The sequence below is a fragment of the Anser anser genome (assembly GCF_964211835.1).
Source record: "Anser anser genome assembly, chromosome: 8".
NCBI classification, from domain to species: domain Eukaryota; kingdom Metazoa; phylum Chordata; class Aves; order Anseriformes; family Anatidae; genus Anser; species Anser anser.
The window spans coordinates 1,107,572-1,128,994 of NC_139728.1; the positions used below are offsets into that span (position 1 = coordinate 1,107,572).

Genomic DNA, 21,423 nt, shown 5'->3' on the forward strand with positions numbered 1-21,423 from the left:
AACTGGCAATAAAACTGTGTGAAGAAAGACTGTAAACTCTACAAATTCCATCATTATTTATCTGTAAAATTGCAGGCTTAGGTTTGTATCTTCATCTTCTTCCCTTCAGAAGCAGCAAGACATTACCAGAGAGTAGAAGTACTTAACTTCCTAATGGACTGAGAAGATATATATTCAATTGTCTTCCTTCATAAAATGCCATGACGCTAGCTTATTTGATCTTAAATATTTGATTTTATCTTCTTGATCACCTCTTGCAGGTCAATAACCAAGAATTATTCTACACCAAAGGGCTCATAAAGGCAACTTGTTATTTAACAGACATCTTAAAGACTCCTTTGTTTAACCCTTCCCTGTGACAAAATATACTTCATTGTTTAGAAGTTGAAGTATCACTGTTTAATGGTATCTATAATGGAAATATATATTTAAACTGGCAAAAGAACAAAACAATGCTTAAGTTGAAAAAATTGTTTTGTAGCTTTGTGACACTGCATCCCATTTTGTAAATGTTGATTCTCCTTGTTTGCTTTATAGGATTGAACTGCATAGAATTTCCTATCAGAAAGCAAAATAAGGCAGAAAAAAAACTTTCTGGTTTGTATTGCAGAGAAAAATTAAAATTAGACTGGTGTCTATAGTTTTTGGTGGTGGTGCTGTTTTTTTTTGGGTTTTTTTGTTTTGTTTTTTTTTAAAGTTTATCCCACATATTTAACTGAGTTCTGGTACTCAGTTTTGTTAGTCCTGCCATGTGACTTTGTCTTCGTACTGTCATTACTGTGTCTTTGCAGTGTCTGATGGACTATTAGCTATTTCTTTGTGATGAGGTGGCCTGGAATTCTGTTCAAGGGACTTTTACCAGCTGCAGGAGAATACATGTAGTTCTGCAGGGGAATCTGGAAACAGCACTGGCAAAGTTATGACAGACAAGTGATCTTGTCTAGATTTTCACTGCTGAATGCACAGTGTCTCGACTACGCTGAGGAACAGTACAGGCTTTACCCAGGTGTCCAGTAAAGGAAGTAGCAAGGATTCAAAAGAGGAAACACAAGTGCTTATGGTTTTCCTTGAGAGCAGAAGGAAACCAAAGCCTGTGTAAGAACACATCAATGTTGCAATAATTGAGCCTGTTTGGAAGTGAAAAGAGATTTTATATTGTAGTCTACTAGCCAAAAACTAGAATTCTTTCCCTTAACATTAATTGCATCCAAAACAAATGCTGTATGCTCTACCTAGGCTTTTTTCTCGGTGAACTGCAACACAGCTTGTGCCTTCAGAAATATTGCTATGTCAAAATTAAGTTGTCTTCCACTTACTGAAATTTATTTCACATCTTCTCCCAGTAATTATTTAGCAATTAAAAATGGCCCCATGAAGATCAGAAAACCAAAACTAAAATACCAAGAAGAGGGTTGGAATATGAAAATAGAATTAAGTATAAAGAGGTATTTAGGTTTAGCTGCTCCATGGCCTAAGGTAATCAAAGGGAGTAACAGGAATTCTTGGTGTGGTGAGGATAAGCAGCTACTTCATAACTTGTGGGATTCTCAGCTGCACCACAGAAATCTGGAGTCTCCAAAGACAGCTGCTGGCAGCACACCTCCTTCATTGTATACTATAGTGAGGAGTAGGGTGTCCTTGAAAAGCAGCTGTTTGTTCCCATTGTGCTTGGCACAGTGTGAAAACATTCTCAAATGCTAGCAACTCACTGTAAACAGCAGACTTAAAAGAATTAACTTATTACAAAGAATTTTAGGACACTAAGATCTATTACCAGGTATAACAACTGCCCTGATATTGGCCATGTTCAACCACTGACCTACAGCAAAGCAATATATTTCACCCAGCTTGAGTAAGAAATAATTCTGCTAACATCATGCAAAACACCATCAGAATTAGCAGAACTTTGTGCATAAGTCTTATTGCTCCCTGTTGTAGTAGCTATAAGAAGGCAGATAAACCTTCAGTTTCTGCCTTCTTGCAGAGGACGGATAGTCTTTTAATCTGAACTGGACCAAAATCAGGAGAGCTAGGCTTGCTCCTGTTGCCTACAATTAGTACTAATTTTCTCTGTAAACTTTAGGCTCAGCATATTCAACCATTAAATAACTATTTACTCTTCTTTCAGAGATGCTGTACAATATAATTAATCTCTGTAAAGACTCTGAACCTCAGGTGGGAAGTGCTAAATACAGAGTCCACAGGTATTAATATTACTGACAAATGCAACAGTTTTTTAAACTCTCAGAGTTAATCTGCAGCACTGCAGGACCCGCTAGTTTTGTCCAGGCTTGTAAGTTTACAAAGAGGCAGCATTTCATTTATCTAACTCAGCAGGAATCCAGACCATATCAGGTCCAGTTCCCAACACATCTTTACCTGCAGTCAGAAAGATACAAGACGAAAAATAATTCCTTGTGTCACTTAGCTGGCTGTGGGAAGAAATGGATGTAGTGGTTTGTCTAGCCCTCTAAAAATAAAATCTTATTTGCACTGGACTTATTAATCTGTGTCTGATGAACTTATCAGTACATTAGATCACTCATGCCAGAATAACCTCATAAAAAGTATCTTCCAAAGTATTTTTTGAATGGCTTTATATTTTAATCTACGTTTTTAGCATTTCTTATTTACATACTTAAACTTCATGTCACTTTCTGCACTGTGACTTTCAAAAATCTTCAGAGAGCCCCAGTAAAAACACAGCACTCCTAGAAAATGGGTGCACAGATTCCAGGAAAAAGAAAGACATCTTGTCAGAAGTGGCTACAGGACAAGTGGAAGTTCCCTATTGGTTTTGATGTATTTTTGATCAGGTGTTTGAAATCCTGACATTGAAATTTCCAACAAAATATTAGCTTCTCTGATGATGGTCATTTTGAAATTAGTGGCCTGTCAGTTATTAAATAGTAAAAAAATATATTTTTTTTCTTTGAGGAAAAATTCACTTTCTGCTTCTTAGTATCAAAATGTGTTCAGACATTCAATCAACATTTTGAATGTGAGAGGTAGCAGGAAGAGGGTGGTGAGGCACTGGAACAGGTTGCCCAGAGAGGCTGCGGATGCCCCATCCCTGGAGGTGTTCAAGACCAGGTTGGATGAGGCCCTGGGCAACCTGATCTAGTGGGAGGTATCCTTGCCCATGGTAGGGGGGTTGGAATTAGATGATATTTAAGGCCCCTTCCGACCTGAGCCATTCTATATGATATGATTTAGAAATCGTCAAATTTAAGCTTTTTCAGAATAAAAAATATTTGTGTTCTTGTTCTATTGTATTATTTTAGAACATTTTGTTAGTATTGAGATGAAATTTGAAACAAATGAAGATACCTTATACTTTTAACTGTCTTGTCTGTTGCCACAGACTCCACGCACTGCCTACTGTGCTTCAGGATATTCTCTAGAATGATTCTGAGCAGTGGAAGGGCTGACCTTACCTCCAGATACTGACTGAGCAAACGCAGAGCTTGGTCTACAACACTGAAGATGTCCCGCCAGTCAAAGTCCACCATTCCCTTCTCCCTGGATCCCGGAGACCCATTGTGGAGAAAGTTGATAATGTGTTCAGCAGTTAAGCCTTCAGCACCCATCCGTCTGTTCAAGAAGTCCCTCACTGTAGGGTGCTTCAGAGAGTCCTGTGGAAATACATCAGAACAGCTTCACTACAATTATTCTCTTCATGTGTTCTGTTTAGCCAGAAAGGTTTCCATTTCCACAGTTCTTTCTGAGCTACCAAGAAGTACAAAAGGGTATGTTAAGGAAGGAATTTTATAGATGGGTAATTGCACAGCTGAACAGGAGGTGAGAATTGAAGACTAAATGAAAAGAAATTTATCCTTGACTATTTATTGCATATTTTTTCCGCATAAGCAAGAGGATAATTTAAGAGAAATAAATATAAAAAAACAAATGTTTTCTTCAGTATGAACTTCTATAAAAACTCCAGCTACAAACAATACTTGTATCCAGAGTCAGATCTAAGGGAAGAGAAACTAAGTAATTTCCTAAGTCAGTAAATTGCTGGGTTCAGAAAAAACATGGTTCTACTGCCTTCTTGGTCTATGTAGAACCCTACAAAATCAAGTTGGTTCTTCTGCTGTTCTTGCACGACATTTTGCAGAGGCCAAGTGGCGATTGCTGTCTTTATTAAGAAATCATTAGCAGACTGAAGAGAGTGTCCAGATCTGAGGTTCTGTCACGAACTCTCTGAAATGCATATAAGACTATCCTTCAAAACAAGCTCTGTAACCAGTCCAACAACTTTAAAGGCTACAAATTCCTTGCTGCAAAGGCTGTGCTTCCAGCCAAACCTCCAAAAAAATTAGCTTCTTAATTAAAGTATAGGATGGTGAAAGGCCGCTCTTACTGAGGCTCTCTGCTAGGTTATAACATACACGGATCATATTCATTTGCAGGCTGTTTTGAAAGAAGTACCACAACTGAGGTCCTACTTCTTCCCAAGCTTTGGTCAACAGTCTGAGGCGTTCAAGTTCCTCAAAAGTGGAGTTTGCCTGAGGAACAAAGCAACAGGAAAGAATGTTTAGAATGCTAGGGAAAGAAACACACAGAATTTATAATCCAAGCATTCAGTGACAGTGAAACGTGTAACTTATGAATGTTGTAGTTTTTACCTTTAGTACTTAATAAACTTGCTTAAATGCCAGAAATATTAATATTCCTCAAAAAAGAAACTCTTAAAATCCAACTGGAATCAAAGTCATTTTGAACAAAATTCTTTTGTTTGTGTAATGAGAAAAACAAGAGCCCACATTAGCCCCAGTTAATTTCAATTTGTTTAACTACTCAGGTTTTAGGTAGAATGATTTCCTCCTCTCTTCTTTCCGTTGATTATTTCCCTCCACTGACTGTAGATGAAGTCTGCCCTAAAGAATGCCTAAAGTCGGATGAAATGAATCTAAGCAGTTAAATCAAGCTCACATGTGACCTGGGTTTTACCTACCTTATCACTGTCCGTTCACTTACTCTCAACATCTAGTCTCAAGACAGTTCAATAGAGTTCATTTCCAGAATGGAAGATGAAACTGCAATTCAACACTGAGAAAGTGTTTTTAGGCCAAGAAGTTTTCACAGAACCCCAAGCAACTTTTTGCCATTTTGTCTCTTTTCTGGCTTTCTTTCCTTTGCACCACATATGCAACAGTTCTGAGATAGCAGAAGTATGACATCTTATACACTAATATCAATCCAGCATCCTAATTTATGAAGTCAAAAATATTTATTCTTTCAATGTATATATTACTAAACCACTATGTTGCTATTGGTTTGTAATCTCTCAGTGTCAGGTCTCCATGAGTCTATGCAAACCTCATAGCAGCACCATTAAAATTCTTCCTGGCACAGAGCTGCTAATGTTCCTACATCTGTAAAATATGTATGAACATTACTATTTTTGTTAGTGTAAATGTGGGAACATGCCAACAAAAATGCTACTTGAGCTAGAAAAAGCTTGTAGTGTGGACCAAGGCAGGATGAATTAATGAAGATCTGTCTCCTGTTTCTGTAAATGAAGACTAACTATCCCTCCTCTGATGATCACCAGAGCAGGACTGCTAATGAGAAAATCTGATTAGTTTGACATAGGTGGCTTGCTGTTTTTCAAAGGATATTTCTTAGAATGCATTTGTTTTTTTTCAGAAATACACATATTTACATTTCAGAATTTCTTACATTTTTTAGGATTTGCCGTACAGACGGTGAATCAGGAGCAACGAGAATTTTTCCCATCAGCAGGGGCTTCACAGCACTCCAGGCTATTTTGGTTAAAGGGTTTGATTCCAAGTTCTGGATCAATGCATTACAGAAGGGTGCTAAAGACAGAAAGACAGACAAATCCCTAAGTAACCCTCCTTAAATCTTACCACACATAACATCCTGCAGGGCTTTTTACTAATGACATGGACCATTTAAAGCATTTTCAATCTGAATGGGTTAAGCACATTCTCCAATGTAGAAGTATGTCTGAAAAGATGGAAAAGACTGTAGTAGATTTTGTAGTTCAAACTCTCTGGAAGGATTGAGAACTTGATCCTACAATAACTTAGAACTAAGCATTTTCCTGTAAGCATTTCTATCTTACCATGGATTAGTTACTTGTAAAGTATTCAACTATTTTGTTCCCTGAATAAAGAAAGGGGAGTACTGGGTCTTCTCCAGGTCTCGTGGAGGTTCAGACATATGTAGAGCCAAGTACAACACAAAAAGTGAAATCTATGATTCCCTTCACAGGCAAAGTGTTCACCTGTACTTTGCAAGCACACAAATATATCCATCATGGCAGAAGGGACAGACAAATCTAATATCAGCTATGATATGAATGTTAGCATAACAAAAATTGCTGGTGGTCTCAATATAGAGAAAAACTAAACAGCAAATAAAAAGGACATAATAATGATATAAAATAATGAATGGTAGAAAAGAAAAACATTTCTATTACAATAGCAAGAAGATAAGTGAAGAAATCAAAGCAAAAACATTTTAAAGTTATAAATGGAGTTAATTTCTATGTAAGATTTAATTAACCTGTAGAACATTATTGCAACAAAATATATGTACTTTTATGCAGGAAAAGAAAACCAGCCACCATACATCATATTAAGTGTTATTTAAAAGGAGAGTTTTAAAGATTACTGCACTCCAGGCCAACAATCAAGAGACTTCCAAATAAATTTGTCTTGGAGAAAAGTAAATCGAGAATGATGCACCATAGAGTTTCCTGAACCTTTTTCAGAAGTATCTAGTTCTTCCTGATATCAGTAGCATATATGAGAAAATAAGGCAGTGGAAATGTTTTAATTATGATGATGATGTTTATGCCTTCATATTGAAAGTTAATGTGTGTTTCTGTCAGTTCTCAATTCCTGGTCTTCTTTGCTTTCAGTTAAAAAGTACATTTGAGCAAAACTATTTCATCTGTCCCTAATTTCCCCAATTAACTACTTTAAAATGTTATTTCATAAAAGCCATAGTGGTATTCTAACATAAGCTTCACTTGTCTACACTCTCTGTCACAGTTTGATGGAAAAACTTACTGGTTGTATTATCATAACGATAACTGGATTTCTTTGTAGAGTCAATCCCCAGGAAAGCTTTGTAGTTGTTATCTTCATACCAGTTGAAGGAAAGCACTCTGGATCCACCTCCTTCTGGGTAGCCACAGAAAAGATCAGACATGGAGCTCACCAAGTGGCCTAAGGATTCAGTTCTTCCATCTTGTACAAATGGTTTTAAAACCTTGAAAAGGTCCTGAACGCTTGGCTTCCTGGTTAGCTGCAGTAAAACAAGACTTCTTTGTTAATTGCAACCCTCAGAAGAAGAAAGTATTTGGAGAGGTCTCCAGTAGTGCACAGACTAGTACAGTCTAGATGTAGTTAGAACCTCATCCTTTCATCTCCTCTGTGCTGGTCACAGGCACAATTTTCAGTTCTTGTTCTCTCATGTTTATTCTGAAGAAATCAAATGTTTCATAATTGCCAATGCTTATGCCCACATTTATTTTGTAATGAGAGAATAATGAATTTCTAAAGAAAGAGCTCTTCCCAAACAATTCTATTTTCTTTCTGATAAAGCAGATAATAGGAAATAAAAAGAACAAAATGGACAAAGAACTACAAACTATTTAGAAAAGTGATGCCATCTATTAGCAGACCACTTACCTTTTGTGCTGCTTGGGAGATATTAGACAGCACCCTCCCCCAAGACCTCAGATCAACACCTGGTGAGTTTCTGTCCAACACACTGGGTAGCTGTGAATACATCAGAAAATACAGATGAGTTTTGGATAGTTTCTACATGACAACAGCTAATATAATGAGAAGAAAATCCAGACAGCATCTCTTCAGTTCAAATGCTTTGAATTATTTGTAACACTGCCTTCTGAGATTTGTGGGACCACAAACCCATAACCCAAGTGCAAACTCTCACAGCAGCCTGAGTAAGTTGTCTTACTAATATGAGGCTGAAACAGTCACAGGCCACTGAAAGTATAGCTTGGGATGTTTTGCTTATCTAAGCCCACAATACCAAAAGGTACAAAAATAAAGGAGCAATGCAGGAACTGCGATTTATGAGAAGCTGTTTCTCAGAGGCTATTCTTCCCGTGAGATGCAGAGACTCTTACTAACTTCTGAATTTAACAAGTGATGTGATTCAGAAGCCTCTGCTTGCCATGGAGGTAAAATACCCGGTAGTAGTTCTGAGATCTCCTGATTTTGGAGACTGGTTCTTAAGGTCTGTTAGATCTGCCAGAAACAAGATCTGCTTCTCCAGGCTCCTGCAGACTGACCAAATGGCCTTTCTGCCAGAAGTTAACACTTCAGTTATCACTGGCTTTTTAAGAAACAGGTGACACCGTGGCATGCTGCCACTTACTACTTTGCTTGCATCATTGCATCCCTCTTTGTCAACTCTCTGAAGAATCATGTGTGCACTTGGTGTTAGCACTCCGAGGTTTTTACAGGCATTTATTTCTCAAGTACTACAAAAAGAAAAAAAAAAGAAAAAAAAAAAGAAGCAGGATTTTTGAATAGACCATAATATTTATTAAATAAGCCTCTAAAAAGATTTCCCAAGACTGTGCAGCTGTACACCCTGCTTATTCCCTGCCATTTCTTTCAGTCAGTTGGTAGTTAAAAAAGCAAAAGACAGAGCTGCACTATGTAGGCACCTGGCAGGGAATCACAGCAGCAAGAGTTTTTATGGAAAGCTTATGTTTGCATGTTCTGATCTGTCACTTGCAGTAGAGGCAGGAAGTATACCCAAGTACTGCTTCAAAATATACCTTTCCTTTTTCACTTGAAGGGAACCAGTTTCTGCACAGATTATACAGCATTCTTGGAGCACTTGTCCTAACCTGGCCTTTTGAAACTATGAGCAACAATATTGTAAACAACATGAAACAAACCAGAGAAAAGCCTGGGCTAAATATGGAATTAAGAACCTCTTTCCTGTAGCTAGAGGAAAAGAAGGAAAAATAGGGGCAAAGTTGCATATGTTTTTTCCTAAGTATTATTTCTTGCAGGAGGCACTCTGTAGGAGCCAGGTCTTAAAAGAAATGTTCTAAAAGGACTGAGTTTGTGCTCAAGTTAGTTCATGTTCTCTAGGAGCACACAAAAGACAGGATCAACAGGGATTATATACAAACTACGCACATGTTTGACCTAAATATCAGAGCATATAGTTAGGAATGTGTATTGACCCTTAGCACAGAGGGGAACAAAAGCTTTCTCCAAAATGTTTATCCAACTATTCTCACATTCACTAGAATTAAAGATAGTGTTGTAAAACAAACAAACAAACAAACAAAAACAAAAGAAAAAACAACAAGAAATGAACATTGAAGAGTTTCCTTCAGAAAACAGAAAGCCCAGTTCTGTGTCTATTTTTAGAAAGGGAAAACAATCAGAAGCTTTCAGAAACTCACCACAGATTCTTATCGGGACTGGCAAAATCACACAGGCTCAGTGAATGTCTGCCAATGCTAAAATAATCAAACAGTAATTTGGCTGGTGTGTCAATTAAAGCTTCTGGCATCCTGTGTTCCCAGTTCTGAGTAACTCAAAGTTGAATTAAATCCATGTTAGATGAACTGTGATGTTTCCAGCTGTGGCAGGAAAGTCTGATCAATGCTTTCTAACTTCAGCAACTCCCCATATATGCTGCCTGTTGTATACAGCAAACTGTCAATGTGATGATCTCATGACATTTATTTACAAGGTGAAAAACAGCAAATTAAATTTAGAGTTGCAAAACGCAAAGTCACAAACATGGGGAAAAAACATCATCATCATACATAGTGATGGGCTATCACCTGGAAAGAGACCTTGGAGTCTTTACAGTTAGTTCTCTGAAAGCATCAGCTCCGTGTTCAGAAGACAAATGGAATATTAGAAAACACTAGGAAAATAACAGAGAGCAAGAACAAAAAATACCATTATGCTCTCATATATATATATATATATCCATGACACATGGAAATACTGAACTCTGGCTGCAGAAGCAGTTAATTTATGGCAAGGACACAGTAGAAATATGAGCAGCACAAAGAACAACAACGAAAATGAACAGAAGGAAAAGCTTCTGTAGAAAGAGTAATGAAAACCAGTACAACTTGTTTCAACAAACAAATAAAAAGGCACATATGGGTATCCCAATTCAAGTTGCATCACGACTGTGATTTCAGAGTAAAATCCCGTCATGCTGGATGGAGCAAATACAGGATGGGTTGTATGGGAGTATTTCAGATCTCTCAGCAGGGTCCAGATAGGTCTTCCTGAGCTCTGTTCTTTTACACAGACTAGGAATGCCAGATTCCACAAACTTTTTAAAATTTTATTTGAATCTTTTAGTTATCTTGTAAGTGAATTTCATCTGTTACCTCCCAAAGCATGCTCCAAACTGTCTAGTGGTCCTGCTGATGTTAGGTTAATAATTGTATATCCATAACTTCACATTTGTGGGGGCAAATAAACAAAGACCTCTCAAAACACTGGCGATGCATTAGAAAGAAAATTCTTGAAGTACAATGAAATATCAGCCAAAAATGACCACATAAGGCAAGATGATTGTGTTAATACTTACCAGCTGAAATAGCTTAAAGAAATCAACATTTGCATACAAGGCATCTTCCACTCTCTGTAGGCTTTCCTGGGAGAGGGCACACATGGTCTTGTGGACAGAAGGGAGACCTCTTCTGCTGCTGAAGATAATAAAGCGGTCCAGGAGCATCTGACTGCAAGCAATGTCCTTCAGAGTCAAGTTGGGTACACCATAGGCAAACTGCAACCAAAAATAATCTTTAATTATTATTATTATTATTTTTGAACCTTCAGACTATGCAGGAACAACTGGAGATTTATCAACAACAGACATCTTGATATCAGCATCTGTCAATATTTTCCTGAATGGCAGGAAGATGTGGTCAGGTGAAGCACTAACTTTTCAGTCACCTTCACCTGATGTTATGCTAGACCACCTCACCTTCAGACAGGTTTTTCTTCTCACTAGTGATTCTTCCTTCCATTGCAGAAGTTCTTATGAGTCTTCTTAGCTTTCTCTCTGTCATCTAAGCATGCCTGAGGCCATGCCATGCAACTCATCCATATGGTTAAGCTTTAACTTGTTTGAAAGTATTTCCTCAGGACCAATCAAATGTGCCACATCACTATAACTTTTGTTTATCCTGGTTATAGTTTTGCTGTCAGCTGTTATAACTGGAAAAAGACAATTCCGATTGCCTTTGCTCAAGCTTGATTTCCCTCACTATTTTATTTCAGTTATGATTCTTCCACTTCAGTGCTTCCCCACAGCCATTATTCATAGTCACTGTGCACAGGCATACAGCCAGGCTCAACAAAGCCATTTTACATTAAACCACACCCAGCCTACTTATTTCAGCTTCTAATATAAATATGGAACAGAAAATAAAGAAGTTATCTTTAGTGTTTAACCAGTGACAGCAAATTAGTTTATAGTTGAAACCAGTGTAAATACTGTATAACTCCTCAGAAATTGATGTATTTACCTAGGACTTGTACTGTCGTAATGGAATACTTTTGGAAGTCTATGATTCAGTTCTACTTGCTTTACAGTAGACAGAATACATGACAATAAAATAAAAAGTAGCACTGGAAATTGCTCAGAGGCTGTTCCCATCCTCTGTACATCTCTTTGCCAGTACAAATTGCATGGAAAAAAGTTCACAATACCATAATGACTCTAAATGCCTACCTTGTTTGAGACAAACACAGACATTCAGACAAATGAGGACTGTGCACTGACACTATATCGTTAGGCTAGATACTTTTTAAAAACTGCAAAGAAAAAGAAATTGACAAAGTATGCATAAAATATAACTTTCTTTAGAAAAATTATCTGCTGAGTATTCCAGTCCTCAAGACATTTGGATCAAAACAAACATACCAAGCCTACACCAGGTGCACATTTATTTCCTAAGTAAATTAACAAGGCCATCTAAGTGATTCTGAACATTATCAAAATTTTGTATCTGCCAGTCTCCTATAATTAGCAGCTGAGACTTGCTTCATGATGCCTGTAAAGAGAAGTATTTAAAAACCTGGATGAATGAGATCAAAATAAAATTAATTTAGTTGCTTTGGAGAGTGGATTCAGGCTTGAGAAGTTATTCATTAAGTGCTTCAGATGTCAGAAGCTACCAGCAAAACTGCAAGTGTGTCTGTGGAAAATCAGGTGAAGAGAGGTATAGAACAAGAGTGTATTTTGTCTATCATGACTGTTCTGAATTTCAGCTTGTGGAGCTGATTTTTACAAAAAATACAGCTGAATTACATCCCGATTGTATATAGGAACAACAATGCAAAAAAGGGATACGAATTTCTAGTAAAAGTATCTGACAGGTACAGTCCCTATCATCACTATAGATGTACCCACATATTGCCAGAATCTATATTGTATTTGCACTAGGGAGTCCAAGAACAAGTAGAGTAACAAATCCTCAAAGAGTTCTAACATATAACACAACTTAAAAAAACAGGACATACCCGAAAATTAAGCACACAGCAGTAATTAAACTAATTAACCCCTCAGTTTTGTCATCCTTTACATCATTGCTTGATCTTTGAGAATACACAGTCTAAACCATTAGTCCAGGCAGCATGGAAAGCACAGGCTTTCTCTTTGCAAGGGGCTGTTCTGCCATAAGTGGCACAATAAGCACTTAAATCTATTCAGTAGCAGTGACAGTTTACTTACTAGATTATGAATTTTCAAAAATTAAATGACAAATTAACAGTGTGGCCTTAGCTAGTGCCTTTTCACCATACAATTTCACCTACAGGGAATCTACCAGTACAGATATTACTGAGAAAGTGAGATTTGCTTTACAGCAAAGTCAAAACTCACACTGAGAGTGACACAAAGACAGGGCACGTATGTTGCATTGCTAACACAAGTTAGACAGTGTAAAGACATAATGCAAGAGAGGAAATGCAACTGATGGACAGAGTCTTGCAAACTAAGATTTGAATTTGACTGACCTGCTGTCAGTGAAAGAACTTGCTTACTTGCTCAGTCACTACAGTTCTGGAGATGTGCATGTGATAAGAGTATTTTTTAGCTGCACATGCCTGACCTCACCATCCAGTGTGGGCTGTAATGCAACTGAGCTGCGCAGGGAGGCAGCCTGGGAGCCTTGCTTTGACTTGTGAAATGAGAAAACTGTGACATTAACATCTTTGAGGAGGATTAAACACAGAAAAAAGGACAGGTTATTTACAAACTGTAACTGCATTTCAGGAATTTCCATGAACAGATGGGATTAGCAAAACAACAAACCTCCGCCCTTCCAATTTTTCCGGTAGGGTGGGCTGTTGCCAATCTTTCTTGAACTTCTTATTGTGTTTTAACATCAGTCTCTTATCCTTATCTTAGAATGACTCAAAAGAAGCAGGTCCTCAGAGGAAAACTTCAATACTTTTTTTTTTTTTTTTTTAAATCAACGTGTCACTGTTTGGCTAAAGAAATGAAGTCCAAATTTTTTTTTCAGCTAGTTGCCTGTTTGATCAAGTTTAGCTTTCAGGTCTGTGTGTCATTTCCTGCACTCCCAGGCGGCTCAGACCTAGATATGCAGCCAGCTGTTGGCAACAGTCAGGTTCTTGTAAACAAGCTGCTTTTGGGTCAATCCGCTCTGTTCCGTTACAGCCCGGGAGAGAGGACGCGCAGCAATATACAGGCAAACAGAGGGTAGAGCAGCAAGAAGAACTGGAAGTGAGCTGTCATAGTTAAGGCTACAGACAAACACAGATCTGTGTTCCAGTCATGGCTCTGCAATTTCTAACTCAACCAACTAAAAGCAATTACTTGGGCTGGTCATATCAATAAGGTCTATAGGAATTTTGTGACTTATCCCGCACAGCAGAGAAAGAGTTCAATTCCCATTGAAAATAATTCTCTTACGTTTTTGAGAACTATGAAATCAGTTTTTCTACTTCAGTTGCTCTTGGAGGAAGCATTCATAGCACTTTCTTTCCTCATATCTGTAAACTAGCTCCAGTGAGAAGACCTTGTACCCCTGCAATTACTGCTAACAAGAAAACTTCACAGAGGACAGCAAAAGTGGTATTTAATGCCAGGTCTCCTTCAGCTTCCTCTCAAGCTGATGTTCAAATCTTTTAACTCCCAGCATCAAAAGAACTACATCTCTTTCTACACCTGCACAGAGAATACATTAGAAAGACACCATGTTCCAGCAGGTCTCAGTCAGACTTTCAGTGACGGTGTTGAAAACACCACCAGCCCTGTATACACTAGCAGCCAAAGAGTTTTCAACAGTAGATGAATGAAGGCCACTGGGGAGCTAATGCAGCCTAACACAGCAGCACACAGTTCTCTGTATGCAGCAGACTTCTGACAAAGAAGAGGGTAGGGAGAAAAAGGGAAAAATCAAGCCCAAAAGGATCTCTATACAATTCTTCTTGTCATGAGCAGCAAGGAAACAATTTTTTTGCCATTTCAACTGATACAGAGGTGTGAAGACAAGTAGGATGTATCAACTGACACTGCCTTTGCTATCATCTTGTGGTATTGCTTCATAACAAAGTGAGGAGAGGGAAGAGCTTCCCCCGGTACTTATTGAGAACAGAGCAGATATGTAACCTGGCAATTTAGTCACTCCAGCTGGAACCTGTGGTGCACAAAAGGAACTGAATGCAAATTCATTAATCTCCTCGCTCTTTCTGGCCATACACAGTTCTAGCATTTATGTTTTATGTGGTGATGAAAAAGAGGAATTGCAACTTTTAGTGTCAATTATTCATTTGCTTCTACCCACATACTAACACAACGTAGAAATTGTTCCAGAGTTCTGATTCAGCAACATTCATTCATTAATACAGCATTCCTCTCAGCTCGCAGACACCAGTGCATGTAGACGCACAGATAGCCTGGACTTGGTCAAATGCAGTCTCCTGCTTAGCTGCTTCAGGAGTGATTTGACCTGCAGCTTTCACTGTGAATTTTCAGAGCAGGTCTGTTATTCAGTTGGAATCTGAAAAAGTGGGGCTGCTTTCCCACTCCCACCTATTCACGTGAGACAGTGCTGTAAGGCCAACATATTACTTTGCCGACATTGGGGCAAAGAATTTAAATGTTAAATCAAGAACCTGAAAATAGTTCTCTGCTGCTATTCAGCAGGGTTGCTGTTCCAAAAAGACACACAACTGCCTTATGATTTTGAGCCAAGTCATGAGGACAGATGCATTGCTTGGCAGTATCATTTCTTGATGTTTCTTTTGTAGTTCAGGAGCAACAACAGCATCAAACCAAACACCTATATTTAATACATATTCAAAACATTATTATTAATTATTATTATTATTTTAAGACAAAACAAACACCTCTTCTTCCAGATTCACAAAAACATAAAGGTGGATATAATGCATGTAACCTATAAGGCAACAGAAATTCTGGGCACAAGGTCCCCACTGAAGCTACTTTGCATATACAACTCAAGGGATTGTGTTCCACACAGATAACAGCTTGGTAGTTTTTACACTCTACCCACCTGTTCAGGGCGCACTTGAGCATTAATAAGCTGGAAAACAACAACATCTGGGAGACCAGCATCTTCCAGCAAGAAGGAAGTGAGAGTCTCCCCATCTTTCAAAATGTCTAGAATTCGTATTCCTCTTCCTGGATGAAGAAAGGAGTATGGGGATCAGTGAAATGCTAGACAAAGGAAGGTAAGGAACATCTCAAACACTGGCTTAAACCAGCAAAAACTATGTGCTTTGACTCACATGCTTAGTAGTGACTAATAGGGTCCAAAACTATTTTTGAAATTCAAATGATTTTAATCTTTTGCTGGGGAATGATTATGAGAAAATGACAACTGTTCTGACTCTGTGTATTTGATCTCTCAAAGATCCTTCTGAGTAGGACTTGAGCAATGAGAATATTCAAAGCATCCCTGATGGCATTTGAAAGTCTCTGCATTTTTTTTTTCTGAGGTAATGATTTATTTTAAATGTTTGGATTGAAGTATGCTACTGTTGTTAGAACGAGGGTCCTTTCTGCTGTGTCTTGTGTGAATAACTTTGGCCAACACTTTACACTTAGGCTAATTTATTGCTTGCTGTTGATAACCTTAGCTATTTAACTTGATTCTGTAGTTTTTGCATTTAGCGTATCAGCATGAATTTTGCCTCAGCATGGTCCAAGTGAAAGCTTGGAAAGTGAAATGACTCCTGTCTGTTAAATACTATGGCCTTAATTAAAGGTAGTTCACCAAGCACCCCCAGACTCATGCAAAGAATGTTTGAAAAGCAGTAGCTCTTGAAGCCTTTAGAACAGGAATTTGAGACTGATAGGAGCAACATATATCACATTGACATGGGGAATGCAACTTCAGACATCTCCACATAAACATGCACTAATTTGCTGCTGAATGTCTCTGTTCATGCAAGTTATGCAGAATCTTATTAAAGTCCAACAACTAACTTTTACAACCTCATCTGCATTAAGCTAACTCTGCCCTGGGCTGCAGGGGCTGAGCAGAACATCTGCAATTGCTCCTCCATGTATTTGTTTCAGCAGTAGACACTGAAACAACTCCAGGTGCCTGTTGCTTGTATTTTCACTGATGCCCTTCCTGGCACCCAGGCACAGTGGAGGAGGAAGCACGTTACAAGAACACATACTGTCAAATGCAAGGGGGGAGTGGGACAAGGAAGGAGGACTCAAGAGGTGAATCTGGTTTAAGAAATCGGGAGGAGGAGCAGCTTTAATTCTAGCATTTGGTAATGTTTTATTGCTCAGCTTTGCAGCCCTAGTATTCTGTTAAGGTTGTCTCTTACAGGCAATAGTAGTAAGTTACACACACGCAGACCTTATATAGTTAATTCAACAGTACCTTTTTCTGCATAGACAAAAGTGGCAATTCACATTTCATTACTTTAGCTCCAGGACTGACTGTGTGACTTTGCTTTATCAAACAGGAGATTCCAAGAATCTTTTATTTTTTAATAAAACATATTACAAAATAACAGATTCTGAAACAGCATTAGCATTATATTTCACAGGAGTTGGGAGCAACGTGCTCTATTTCCCAGCTGGTAAGTAAAGTTGATACAAGATGCAAAGGCAACTTCCCAAACCACGGGGTGTTGTCCCTGAGCAATATTCTACAAACCCACTGCACTTTATGCTTTTCCTCTCCCCTATGCAGGTGGGTTTGGTTTCTATAGCTGTGTAAAAAACACATCTCAGATTATACTCAGATTTTTGTTGTTTGCATTTTGATCTTCCCACTGTTATTTATAATGAAACACCCTTTCTTACTTCTACTTAGAAACCTCTGATGGGATAGTGGAGCATGTGTATCTGATGGTTTACACACATCTTATTAAAATATATGCTGGGTGACAATATTTGATTTTAATACGAATATTATTCCTGTGACAAAGGATTTGAGAATGGGACAGATCAATTCTCAAAGTCATTCCATTTTTGTGCCATTAGTTTTAGGAGTATCTTTTCAAATTATGTATTTAAAGCCCAAATATTAAATTAAGAAAACGATTATTGATCCATTTCCTATATTTTCCAAGGGTAGTGTTCTGAGTTTGGCACATGACTTTGCGTAAAAATTAATGGAGTTTATATGCAAACAGAATTGCAAATTATATAAGTTTGCAATACCTAATCTCTCTAAACACATAATGAAAACAGGAACAAAGTGTTTCTTTCCTCGCTGTTCCAAACCTATTTCAGCTAATACTTGAAATAAAAATCTCTCTAAGCTCTGCTCTGGGTTATGCCCTTCATATTTATTCAGGTATGTTCCTAGCTTTTCATTCCTCTGCATCTTCCAGTGATGCTTTCTTACCGCTATTGCCTCTACCGTAGTAACAATTAATGAAATCTCTTCATCTACGTGTTTCACTTTGGGTGGTGATGTCTCTTTGTTTTTGTGGTTTGAGTTTTGTCTACTGTTATTTAAGGAACCTGTTTGCAGAACGAAACTGTATGCCTCTCTCCTCTCTCAAATGAAAGGTGTTTGTTACACCTTCTGTTAATGAATTTTAGCTCACCCTCTCTAACAATAAGCAGAGTAACAGCCAGGTGTGAAATACATTATGTTGTTAGTCTCTGCATAGTTAACTACTAGTCAGTTTTCAGAAGGAAAAATTCAATAGTCTAAAGGATATAGAGAAAACAATTACCTGCAATTCTTTCAGGATTAGTTCTCATTGTTTCCATAAACTGAGTCATAATGATCAGTTCTTCCCAGACTCTGCCAAGGTCACGGATTTCAGGGGCTTCCAGTAAGAGCTCTTGAGCATCTTTATATACTCTTGCAAGGCTGAAAGAAGAAGTAGTGAAACAATAATAATTTAAGACTGATGACTCTTAAGAAACTTTCACATAAAGAAAAAAAAAAGGCAAAAAAAAGCGAAAAAAGTAAGGTTGACTTTCTCTGTGCTATGGATGAGGAAAAAAGTTATTTTGTCCTTAGCCTTGAAACTCAAAGTTCAGTTTTCCGGTGGTAACAAAGTAGTTTCAGGTGGTGTGGGATTCAGTTAGATTTTGGAGTCCAAAGAAGGTTTCAGAGGGCTACTGGTGTGGCAGAAGATTGGTCTCTCATACCCTTACTCTCTCATTAGCCATGATGATCTTGCTGGGGGGAAAGGACCTTCCCCAAACAACACCTATGTCACAGTTGTACTGAAAATCTGCTCCGGTTATGGCCCAGGATCTGCTTTGGCATTTGGTTGGGGCATTCAGAGCACAAGCAGCCCTGCTCAGCTGGATAAGTGACATGGAAAGGTACAGAATCCTCCCCCCTCTCCCATCTCAGTCCCCTCCAATGTAACAGTGATTTTTAAGTACTTTCAGAAAATTTTTCTATTGGGGGCTGAAAACAACAGTGCCTGACTTCACCATAGGCAGCTGTTCACCTACAGTTCTGAGTTAGGACACACATTTCAAATAAGGATTCAGTCAGGTCCTGTGTTTATAAACAAATATGAAAAACAGATCTTATTAGCAGCATGGGAGGCCAAGCACATCTAGGGATTGAAACATCACAGGCTTTTCCTTCTGCAGTAAAACTGAGATAGAATTTGAACAAATACCTGTTAAGAAGCACAGTATTTTTTTAATGGTTATGTTTTTCCATACATGGAAAGGTAAATCTCTGCCCACATGACTTATTTTAGCTTACAGGAAACAGCAAACAGGAAGGACAAAATTCTTTCAGAAAACACAATGTATTTGCTTCCTCTGTAGTGCACTGAATTTACTCTGACTCACAAAGGGACAGTTTGTTCTGTAATCAGCAACCTAGAAAAGCCAGAATGTACACAAAATGGAACCCTTTAGCTTCACTGTATGACTGACTGTACCCACAAAGAAGCCCAGGTGACTATTCTAAACCCTGTTCACTAGGAACAAAAGTTGAAATGCTAAATTAACTCCAAGCTATGGATTTAAACACTACAAGAACTTTGATGGCATTGTCATTGTCAATGCTTGAAGTATAATCTCTGGATGCTCCAAAATGGACTAGCTGTAAAGGGAGATTTGTAATATTTTTTGTAGCTATTCTAACAGGTTGTTGTCCACTCTAAGGGTCTTTGTCCACTGTGCTGTCTTTCATGACTCAGCTATAACGAAGAATGCAATGAAGCACTCCCACAGCTCTTTTTCACTAACAGTCCGGCAATCTTCCATCCTTCTATTTTGCTAATAAGCTTAGTAGCTGAAGGTTACTATGCTGATTAAAGTCTCACAGATATATAGCCAAAACAAGTGTTATATAAGAAGTAGCAGTGCAGATTTCCCCTTGCTACTACTATATCAGAGCCCTCATTCAGATGAAACAACTCAAGTAATGAGAAAAGAAAGCTTAGGGGTTTTCCAACTCATCAAAAAGATTTGTCTCGACACAGTCACCAAACAGTAGGCAACAGAAAGGACGGATTTTATTATGTGAATACATGCTTCCTAGAGACCGGTACAACTGAACTCTTTCAAAAAAGGCACTGACCTACTGTTATGAGATCCGTTCAGACGTTGCTGACTACTGTTGGAATGAAACTGAATTGCCAGATCTGAAAATTTTTGCCTTTCAGTACTTGCACCCTGGTGTCTTCTTAAATCCTCACCTTTCCCTTTTTGCTTACATCACAGAACTATTCTATAAACTCTCCCCAGTATACTGAGGGACCAATCTGAGCAGGCTGAAGATGCTTCATCCTTTCTCCCCATAACACTCAGCAGGTGACAACAGGTTCAACAGGTGCCCAGGGCAAGCTAGCAGCAGTTGCCTAGCAGGTCTGTACTACTGCAACCCTGTCTCGCAGACAGAGCTCTGCTTACATGGAGTTGTTGTAGTTGGACACAACACCTGGACTCTCTCCATGGGTTGGGCTGCGGAAACAAGGGTTATGCATGTTACAGAAGATGCCATGTAACCACGGCAGTGTTCCTGCAGATGGCATTGCCTTGTTTGGGAAGTGACCTGGAGTATGGAAACAAAAGAATATAAATGATTAGGTGCCTTTTCTAATGAAGCTTGTGTGAACCTGAATAGCATTGTGAGCTTTTTTACTAAACAATGAATAGTTTGTATAGGATTTTTGAAAGTAATTAGCACCGGACTAATTCTGTTTCCAATGAGACAAGTGGCAGAGCTGGTTTTATTTTATTTTATTTTTTTTTTTGGTCAACAGAAATGGAAGAATACTAGAATACTGAATACTTTTAAAAATCCTACTTTCTGATTATTATTTTTTTCAGGCAACACATTCATAAACAGTCCAAGCTAAATAAGCAAAACCTGGTATCTCTAGAGTCAAGTAATTATCTAGCCTGCACACTAAACAATGAGGATGATTATCATGCTATAGTATGTGCAAGCAGCAATAAACACAAAAAGAGTCAGGATTACAAGAGGAGCAATAATCAGCATTACAGCCTTTCAGTATAACTGTGGTTTAAGGTCTTTGGTTTGCATAAAGTCAGTCAGTTGGTTACTACCTACTAAGAAAAGAAGCCTACTGTGTAAAATTCATATTTGTTTCACTAAGGTCCACACTTCCACTGGAAAACTTTTCAGTGTTCACACGTTATATCTTCTAAAGGCACTGATAATATGGCTATTTTCTACTGGAATTAGTTCTGACCTAGCCTTTTTAATTAATTATTTATTTGTTTTTATTCAGTAGTGAGACAATTTATCAACAACAGAGTTATAGAAATCTGAAATTTGATAGAGCCTTGAGACATCAAGTAAGTCCAACCACAAAATAGCTCACAGGAAAGCTAGAGTTTTTTTCCCCCTCACTGGTAAGTTTTATAATATATGGCTACAAATAACGAAACTACTCACAGCAAAGTCTGTCCTTCTGCCATTAGAAAATACTTGGC

At 38.1% G+C, this 21,423-nt stretch overlaps 1 protein-coding gene across 22 annotated transcripts in view; it reads right to left on the minus strand.

The window, feature by feature from the left end:
• Window positions 1-21,423, minus strand: part of ABCA4 (ATP binding cassette subfamily A member 4) — an 83,011-nt gene that overhangs the window by 46,827 nt on the left and 14,761 nt on the right. For 17 of the 22 annotated variants that reach the window (XM_083847400.1, XM_083847398.1, XM_083847393.1 and 14 more), the window contains 9 exons: window positions 20,374-20,515; window positions 18,216-18,355; window positions 15,557-15,684; window positions 10,597-10,794; window positions 7,674-7,763; window positions 7,050-7,287; window positions 5,689-5,828; window positions 4,395-4,511; window positions 3,438-3,635 (listed from right to left, as the gene is read on the minus strand). In XM_083847400.1, the coding sequence (XP_083703526.1) occupies window positions 3,438-3,635; window positions 4,395-4,511; window positions 5,689-5,828; window positions 7,050-7,287; window positions 7,674-7,763; window positions 10,597-10,794; window positions 15,557-15,684; window positions 18,216-18,355; window positions 20,374-20,515 (1,391 nt within the window). Of the gene's footprint in view, window positions 1-3,437; window positions 3,636-4,366; window positions 4,512-5,688; window positions 5,829-7,049; window positions 7,288-7,673; window positions 7,764-8,141; window positions 8,368-8,388; window positions 8,495-9,439; window positions 9,642-10,596; window positions 10,795-15,556; window positions 15,685-18,215; window positions 18,356-20,373; window positions 20,516-21,423 lie in introns of those variants that run through there. The other 5 variants (XM_083847388.1, XM_083847390.1, XM_083847391.1 and 2 more) reach the window with 5 other exon arrangements.